General features: G+C 37.3%; 1 protein-coding gene across 19 annotated transcripts in view; it reads left to right on the forward strand.

The window, feature by feature from the left end:
* The window catches only part of slo (calcium-activated potassium channel slo), a 265,894-nt gene that overhangs the window by 154,271 nt on the left and 101,559 nt on the right, over positions 1–10,064 (forward strand). For 10 of the 19 annotated variants that reach the window (XM_065227075.1, XM_065227081.1, XM_065227087.1 and 7 more), the window contains exon 9: positions 426–531. The exons of the other annotated variants lie outside the window; for them this stretch is intronic. In XM_065227075.1, the coding sequence (XP_065083147.1) occupies positions 426–531 (106 nt within the window). The remainder of the gene's footprint in view (positions 1–425; positions 532–10,064) is intronic. 19 annotated transcript variants of the gene reach the window in all.

Genomic DNA, 10,064 nt, shown 5'->3' on the forward strand with positions numbered 1-10,064 from the left:
TAATATTATAATTGATCGAAGTAATCCCCCTAGCAATCCAGATCTAAAAACTTACTCTTCATCAGATTGATATTGAAGCGTGATTTATCCACTCCTCTGTTTGATTCAACCCTAGAACTAACGACAATTAATTTCTCTTTCAATCCATCTCTCGCGAATGCCACTTGTTTGTTCATCCACGCTTCAACTAAAAACGAAAAATTTAAATAACGATGAATGTAATGACCGCGATCTTTCCCCTGTTTTCGGTGTTAATTCAATGACAACTAAAAACCAAACAACAACAAAAACAAACGACCGTTTATTGAAATTATCGAATCATTTCGTTGCCTATTTGCTTGCTCTCACCTCAAACACGAACCCGAAACCTGAATCAATGACAAAAAAAAATCGAAACTCCTTTCACAAAATAAAACACACAAAAGTAAACCACCCGATCTGGAGCTGGAAGGTCTGTTCAAGCGTCATTTCACCACCGTGGAGTTCTTCCAGGGGACCATTATGAGTCCGATCGATCTGCAGCGGGTCAAGGTAATGCATATTCTGACAAATTATTCTATCAACCTTTCAGAACAACAAGAATCCATCAACTTGGTTTTCGTTATCTCATTTTTGGTTGAGTATTACAAATCAGCTACATATCAACTACCTAAATACCAACAACAGTTACACGGCTACAGACTTCTCCCACGACTAGCTATTTCGGTTCCAACAACGTCCACAACAACAGCTCTTTACAGTACAACAATAAACTACTACTATCACTACTACTACTACTACTACTGCTGCTATTACTACTACTACAACTACATCCGCCGATGATTTGGTTTTGTTTACCTACCCCCCCCCCCTTCTACTCTTCTTCTTAGTTGATCTTTTCTTGTAAATACATCCCGCCTATTGTTTTCAAATGCATTGAAATTGTTGTAGCCTCAGTAGAGATTTCAGGTTACAACACGAATCATGTTTTAAGGTAAATCATGGAGATACGCTTAGTTTTTATTTCTGTAATAGCATAACTGACAGGGATATAAACATGAATGGCGATTGATGACAGTCTGGGTTGATCCGAAATTGATTATGTATATTCACGGCAAGAAAAAAGTTCCCAGTGGCCAGCTCACTGTTATCTACTTTTGACTTGTTTGTCTCCTTTTCTCCTTCTAATGTTGTCAAAAACGGAAGAGCAAAACCATCCAATGTGTGGGAACCCAACGTTTAGTATAATCATATTCACCTACTTTTGGGAACAACTAACTTACTTTTGGGTTCAAAGCGTGTGGAAAATTCCATACGAATTGCACACAAGTAAGTGAAAACTATTTTGACCCGCTTTGCCTACACGAAACGAAAATCAATTATTTTTATAATTTTAATAATAAATTTTTATGTGTTTCACTTATACATTTTTGCCAAAGCATCAGCCTTATACATTCTATAAGACAATCCACATAGGTCCTATAAGAATGCATAAAAGGTATGTGTGACCAATTATACATTTCATTTGACACATGATCTTCATTAACTTTTTGCAAGGCGTCTGTTTATTAGTTGACTTATACATTTTATGAATAATCAGTAATAGAAATTTGCCAAAAGGTATAAGGAGATTTCTATCCGTGTATACTTTTGGCTTCCTGCTCTGTAGTGTCGAAATTAGTGAAAAGAACTACTTTTGGGCACTTTTTTCTTACCGTGTAAAAGGAAAAGTGCTTGCCTACTGTCAGGGTACAAAACACATGTATTCTGACCGCCCCAAGTATAGGGCCAACGTGAAAATTGTTCATCCAGAGCGTTTTGTCTGCTTTCGTCCTGACCGGATTAAATTTCCCCGATTCCATGGATCTGCCTCTGCTGCGATGTCCTGCTGGGTTCCGATCCAGCGCCCACATACTCTTACGTTCTCGAATTTGTGTTGATATCGGCTTCTGATGACATCGACGGCTGAGCTCGGCATTCGAGGTCCTCGACTGAGACTCGATTTATACACAGCAGCCTGCGGTCCAATTGTCAAATACAGCTTTTGAGTATCCCTCGTTTTGATTGGCGTATAACAGCACCGATTTCAGGTGAGAATTGGAGTGTCAATCTATTTAGCTTTGGCTAATCTGGTTTGGTTATCATATACATTAAACTCGATGGTATATTTGACCATCCAATAAGGGAGGATACACAATCTGGATGCTGAGGACTCATTCAATATACTCGTCAACTGGGAGGCAATGTGAACTGTTAAACAGGAGGCGAATGACTCCTTAGATATCGTTAGTGAGTTCCGTGACGATATTTGTAAGGGAAATTTATTTAAAGAGTTACGTCTGTCGTTTTATCTTCGGTGTCTTTGGTGCACTTATTCCTTATGAAGCCAGAAATAAGTGCGCCGAAGCAACCAAAACCATTTAACGGGAACGTGCGCTTTATGTAATATTTTTTTGAATTTTTGACTCGAGCACTCCTGGCTTAGAGCTTTTGGTGGGATTCAATTGAAAAAGAACAACACAATTCGACACTTGAGAAAATTTTCAAGCAGTTTGATTGAGTTCTCAGTACCCAGGATAAAACAGCGAGTTAGAGAATACGAGGTAAAGAAGAGCTGACTGTATTTTGAAAATCCGGTTTCAATGACAGCTCAACAAACATTGCAAGCTGAATAAGAGCCTATTCAGGCAAAACTATGCTTCTTAAGCTAAAAAAATAGCTTATCAAGTCTTTAATCAGCTCAAATTGTTTGTTGAGAGTGACGTTGTGATTGCTTCTTTTCTCTGGCAAGCAGTCGAAACAGAAAGAATTTTGGGCATATACAGTTCCAGTGCATTTGATGCTTCGGTTGTAATGGATCAGTAAATTTGGTGGATGTACGAAATTAACTTTTATTAACTTTTGGTTGATTTCTCGGTACGTACAAAGCCCATTGACCTTTTTCACATAGGGTCTCAAAAACAAACGGCATAACCAAATTTTTTGATCTGTTAGTTTTGGTTTAATCATCACCTTGTCATGCCCAAATACTCGTAATAAGGGTGGTACATGTTCAAATTTTGAGTGAAATGAGGTTCCTCACTCTAATCGTTGATCGGTCTCCTTGGGATCGTTCGATGACAACCGTGGCGGCCGTTCGGCTCCAGGCAAGGTCTATCCCGATGTTTTCTTCTTCTTGCACGCGTTTGCTAGAGATGCGTGAGGCTCCTTTGTCGGAAGCCATGCAGTGGCGATGTCGACTAAACCCTAAGAAAAAATCATGTCACTTTCTGTACTCTGAGACCAGGGCTGGTAGTGCTGATGCGATATAATAGTAATGACTTTAGTTAGAGATGAACTAGCCTAAGGCTAAAAATCTCTTTAATGACTTTAGTGACTAAAATTACGGAAATAGTGTGCAAATAGTGACTTGTAAATACTAGGGGGCGACCCCGGCGCAGTGGTTAGCATCCATACCTCTCACGTCAAAGTCACGAGTTCAAATCTCACCCCCAGACAAGTCACGAATGACCCAAGAACGTTAAAGTGACTATAATAAAAATAATAAAAAAGAAGTAAATGTTAAATAAGTAACCATTTATTTGGTATTAATAGAAATTCTGCGTTCGAACTGTTTAAAATTTTGATATATCTAGTTAGATAACTTTGACAATTCGCTAAGAACTTTTCACAGAATTTCTTCAGAATGATCTTAGGAACTTTTTTGAATAATTCCCCTTCTCTTAAGCTTTTAGGAAAATAAGTTTTTACAAAAACTAATATTGCATTCTTGATATTCTTTGCAGAACAATCAACAAAATTCTTGGAAATAGATTATTTTCGTTATTGGAAATGCTTAACATTAAATATCAGAATTAAAGTGGACATTTTATACGATAGATGATGAGATGAAAGTAAAGAGTTGATAACTCCGTTATAATAAGGCAGTGTGAAATTTGTATATAGAAAGTAGAAAGCGAACAATTTTGAGGAAGGTACGGGTAGAGTATCTCCTTTACCAAGCTCATCCGTTAATGAGGGATGGTGAGGGGTGTTTCCCTCTGCCACGACTGGCAAAAGGGATGATCGCCGATTTGCTCATGTACCTCCGATGTGCGAAAACATTTCTATCGATTGTTTAACACTCAAGTCACCATCTGACGTAAACAACTACCAGATTCGTACCTTCCTCAAAATTGTCCTTGCTCGCTTTCTACTTTGTATATACAATTTTCACACTGCCGTACTATAACGGAGCTATCAACTCTATAATTTAATCTCCTCATCTATGGTATAAAATCTGTATTTTAAGTCTGATATTTGACGTTAAGTATCTCCGACTCTGTTAATCGTTAAATTCACGCATGAAGTGATAACACATGATTAGTTAAAGTAGATTATTTTCGATTTTTTACTGATTATTCTAGGAACTCCCTGAAAAAATAAATCCATTTTTAATTTTTTTTTTAATTCTCTTTAGAATTTCTATGCTTAGAATTTCTGCTTAGAATAATCATGCTTTTTTCCCCTGCATTCAGTTGGAAATTCAATTCGTATTCTCCTTAGAATTACCATAGTATTTCCTCAGAATTCTCAAAACAAAAATCCATCACAGAATAACTTTGAAACTCTTCCCAGAAATTCTTTGAGATTAAATCCTCAAAATTTGATTCCATTGGAATTCTTCTCGGAATTTATTTCGAACTCTTTAGAATTATCTGGGAAGTTTCTTCAGAAATCACCCCAGAATTCTGATAGAGTTATCCTCAGAGAGCATTTTTGGAGTTCACGAGATTTTCATAGAATTTTCATCAAGTTTCCTTAAGCAAAATTTCAGAACTAATTTTTAATTCTTATTAGAATTGAACCTAGAATCCTCACTCAATCATCATAGAATTCTTCTCAGAACTTTCATTAAAATGCACTCTCAATTATAATGGAATGATTACCAAACTATATAGGTAAACCTGGCTTAAGATTTAAGCGGAGATGAAGAAATCGGTCCTCAGAGAACTTAATTTTACATGAGACTTTCGTAGTCTGTCCTTTGGTATTCTTCTCTGATATAACTTGGTGTCATCCCTTTTTTGATATTTTGATCATTCGAATCGGCCCAGTGGTTCAAAAGTTATGATTTAAAAAAATCTCATTTATGGAAAAATAGAAAAAAACGATTTTTGGACCACCTTTACATGGAAATGGTCACCCTAATGAAAAAAAAAAAACGGGTTTAATAGTTTTTGATAAGGAACAAAACTACCAATTGTTACAAAATTCTGAGAACCACTATATCGTTTTGCTATGGAATGGTTGTATACATATATTTATAGTATGGCGAATAGAAATTAGCTCTATAAAAAAGCGGAACCTATCCAATGTATTGTAGACCAACAATTGAAACGGTACTATCAACTTTTATAAACAAAACTTTGATAGTTCTTTCTTCGCCAACCAAACGCAAATTAACAGCATCATCGCATAGGGGCAACCCGATTATGGTGTTGGTTAGCGTAGACGAGCCTTGAGTCATTTGAAAAGGGTTTCCGAAGTTTTGTTCGCAAAAGCTAACTACTCTCCGTAGATGGTCCCGGTAATCACCGCACCGTAATCACCAACATAGATGGTATAACACGGGGGAAACAATCACGAATTTCGGCGGAGCTCACATCAATGTATAATATATAATATAGTGGGTGAGGATGACTGCAATATACTACTCTTTCTAGCATTCCGCACTGCGATGCAAGTGTGAAAGAGTAGGCTGTTTTGTTCTGCCATACCCCTGTCAGTTTTACCACTGTCAGTTTGCCCAAAAGTGTCAGATTGCCCAAAAATGTCAAAATCATGTGAGCTTTGGTGCATCTATATGTGGCTGACAGGAATTTAGTCCCCCTGTGGTATAGCCTTCTTTACTACACTGAAAATTAATCTTACTCAGAGAGTGAGTCACTTTTACTCGTGCAAGAGCCTTCGCAGCCTGAACGGCAATTTAAACTGTTGTTTATTTCACTCAGTTGTTAACAGATGACACTTCAGTGAACAATCCTAGTAATCCCTTTCACAGCCAACAAAATAGAGTGCCTGACACTGCAAATCATGCCTGGTACTTCTATTTATGAATTTAGATTCACATCCGAAGCATCGACGAACCAACATGCCAGAGGAGCATTTCGTTTGTCTACAATTCTAATTGTCATAAGCGAACCCCACACGTATCAATATATTGACGCGAAGGAGAATAATTAATATTAATATTGATGATGTGAATACGGAAATATTGCCAATACCGATGTATTGACGTCAATATAGAATACGATTATTGTCAATAAAAGCAATCGTTTAGGGCACAAACGAAGTGGCAGACGACTAACTGGCGAAGAAATCAATTAAAATAATGTGGTTCGCTGTAATAGAATTTTCTAAGAAGCTTGTGCCATCATCCACCAGATGGGATAGTATTTTTGTTTTGGTTTTGCACAAAGTTGATTTTGTGTACAATGATTCTTTGACGGTGTACAAAGAGTGTATCATTTTGTCATTTTTTTATGCATTTCAGTGTTGAGTAGAGTGAAAGAGGTAGAACCAAAACATTCTAGTACGTTTGGTGAAAATGCTAGTTCAATCCAGTAGTAGTGTTGCCATGTGGTACAATCCAGTAGTAGTGGTGTTGCATTTGGTACACTGAAAAATTGCAATAGCAGGTTAGTCACCAAAGTTTTCGAGCCGCTCCGTCTGTCACTTCGTTTGTGGTTTATTAGGGTCCACTATACGAGCGATTCGAACTATCAAACGGGCGATCAGATCTGGCAAAGAAGGTGAGACGCAAACCAAGGCAATATCAATTCAACATGAGTGTTCGTGTCCTTGCTCATGATACGATGCGATCGGATGAGGTAGTGGTAGTTTTCAACATTCTCAACACAAACATGCTTCCTAAGCCCCGCCTCAATCAGAGAAACAGCGGGAAATCCTGAGAATTAGAATACTTAAAAGGCGGACCTTGAATTGTGAATTCATATGCACAAATAAGGATATGGGAGATTTTTGCAGTGGAAATCATGCATCGTGTGTCATCAAAATACAAGAAATGATATTGAGCTCGTGAGAGAGATAATTGTATGTGAGCTAAAGAGTATGTGAATGAACTGTTTTACTGGATTTTGCAGTAAATTATTAATTATTTTGAAAGAAAAATTGTTCATTGGTCTATTTGAAAAGTTAAGCGAGCCTACTTTGAAAGTAGGTGTTAGCATAGTGAAACATGCCACAAATTTGCTTGTTGATTCCAAAGTGCAGCGATCCTGCTTCTGACAAAATCATAGGATTTCTTTGATTTTGAATCGAAATATCGTCAAGAATATATCAGACACGATCCGTTTAAAAGTGTATGCTAAACGTTTTCATTTGTGATTAGAAATTTCATTGTTACTTCTATAGTAATGCGTTCGTCGGTGGTTCCAGATGCCGGAATCAGATCATTGAGATTATTAATAAGTTGCTTGAAGGGTTTGATTAATTCGAGGGGGCGACACATCTAAATCTCAATTCTTGATGCTCAACAAATCTCACACTAGCGAATCAATCTTCGAAAAATCGTCTTTCATTTCTTGCATCGTGTATCATCTTTTTTTCAAGAAATCTTCAGAATTGTCATCAATCTTCTTTCTATCTACTCAGCGTGCGTGCAGTTAACCACAGCAAAACACAATTTTTTCTGATTCCAGATTCTGGGCACTCCATAGACAAAACTGTAATCCTATGCACCATCAACGGTTATCGGGTTTCATTCGAACTTAATGTGATTATAGTGGCCAATTATTAATTCTCGTTAGCGTATCTCCATGATTTTTTTTAACGAACAAAGAATATGTAAACAAATAAATCATAATAAGCGAAACGAACGTTAAAGGAATTATACCACTGATGAGCTAGAAAGCGATGGAAGAGAACAGTCGAGTTAAATTGATAGCATATATGCTGCTGATCCTATCCGAAAATGGGTAGTCTAAACCAGCATCTTGAAAAAAAAAAGTTGATAAATGATCAACGTCGAAAGGAATTGGATCGATGTAGACCAGGTGTCAGAGCGTTTTTTCACAAAAAAGAACCTCCCCATGTTTGGGCAGATCAACGTTTAGCTAAACAGAATAGATGTAGGTTGTTTAAAAATAGCGTATCGAGTGATTTCCTAAATTTCAGTATTTGCATTGCTCAGAGTCGATTGTTATAATGTGAGAGTCGATTGTTGTTTGTGAATAATTTTTCGTCAGTGTTAACGGAAACCACCTTTCAACAATTAAACAAACAACACAAACGTTAAGTAAACAAAGATTCAAACGTCAATTTGTCGAAGCTCATAGCCCACCTACGCAAAATAACATGTGGGGGAAGCTTTACTCTACCTGATAGTGGTATTATCATAGAGGTAACTCTAAGACCAGCAGGTCCCGAAGAAACGTGCTCAACTTTTTGGCTCAGCTCTAGTACTATCTTCGGTCCCAAGCTAATCGATGCACCCCTCGAAACATAGGGAAATCCACGAACCCCTAATTTTATCTGTCAAACTTTCATAGCGAATCAAAACAAACAAAGTGTAGTACTAGAATTTCGACTAGAATTGGGCACGCTAATCAATTTGCTTGGGACCAATAGGCTAGTCAAGTAGCGAGCCAATTTTGGATCGTTAGTTTCCACCCGTTGGTATTATTTTGCGTTGGTGGGCGAGCGAATAGTTTAAACAAATTGACGTTTGAGTCTTTGATTACGAAAGCAGATACGTCTTCGTGAAAATCCATCATTGATTTCTTCCGTTAGCATCGCACAACTTCGATTCGGAAGAAAATGTCACGTCGGTAATGAATCTTCTGGGAGATAGACTTCTCTGAATGTTCAAGAAACGATGTTAATAAGAGTCAGGCAAACAATTAAGACAGATGAACCAATGGAACTGTAGTGTGAGGTACCAAACGGGTAAAGTCAGGGTAACAAACATATCAGTGCCAACATTTCAAAGGGGCGTAATTGCTTTTGTAAACAATGGCTTTAGCCATCGATTTCTCGCAAATAGAAGCTTACCCCACCAAATGAATAATGCTAGCTGGTAGAGGAAATATTTCTGTACCTGTTGGTATCATTAATTTTCATGAGAGAGCTTTTATTCGCGAGAAATCGACGGCTATAGCCATTGTTGACAAATACAATTACGCCCCTTTGAAATGTTGGCACTGATATCTTTATCATGGCAAAATGACATACGACCATGGATGGCATATGTCATTTGTAATAACAGATCTCACGCTAGTTTTTCAGAGGTACTTCTGTCACCATCATCGCATAAGAAAGCGATGATTAGGATTTTCTTTCTTTGTTATGACAGATCGTGACAATGTTGTGAAAATTGCAATAACAATGTCGTTTATTGTGAGGTTTAATTCATCTAAATCAGTTAGTCATTGTTTTTTTTTTTGTGAAAATCATCTGAGAATTTATCTCACGAGTGCTTGATCATTGAGGAATGACACGAATTCTTAGTTTTGACTCGTGATAGTGGGAAGACCTGTTTTCTAATTCTCACGTAACGACTATGATAGTGGATACGGCAAACGAGCCAAAAAATAATGGGAGATCAGTATTGGTAAGAAGCAAGATAAAATTGACTGCAAGTTTGACTGCAACATCTTCGGGACCTTCTGGTCTTAGGGTTATCTCTATGGTACCAGAGCTGAGCCAAAAAGTTGAGCACAGTATTAAAAGCCCAACCTGTGAATTTCAACTGTATACATTATAATATGTCAGTTAATTGAGAGCTTTCTATGCCAACCAATGCATTCAGACTACTGAGCTATTACCGTGGACCCACGTTAATATAAACGACAGTTTGAGCATATTACTGGAGTTCATTTATAATTTGAAGTTCTAGTAACACTGCGACCATCAGAAAAGTGAGTTTCTGGTAACCTTATTTGATGTTTTGTTTTGATTCTGCGTTCCGTTTTTCATCGTTTCATTTCGCTTTTCCAGCTGCTAAATGGCGTTTGAGCAATTTTTAATTTGTGCGGCGTGCAGATTAGTGTTCAGAATTAAAACACAAGGGCACTATAATAATT

The sequence above is a fragment of the Ochlerotatus camptorhynchus genome, unplaced genomic scaffold (assembly GCF_037179485.1).
Source record: "Ochlerotatus camptorhynchus isolate MF236.1 unplaced genomic scaffold, CSIRO-AGI_Acam_v1.1 ptg000266l, whole genome shotgun sequence".
NCBI lineage: Eukaryota > Metazoa > Arthropoda > Insecta > Diptera > Culicidae > Ochlerotatus > Ochlerotatus camptorhynchus.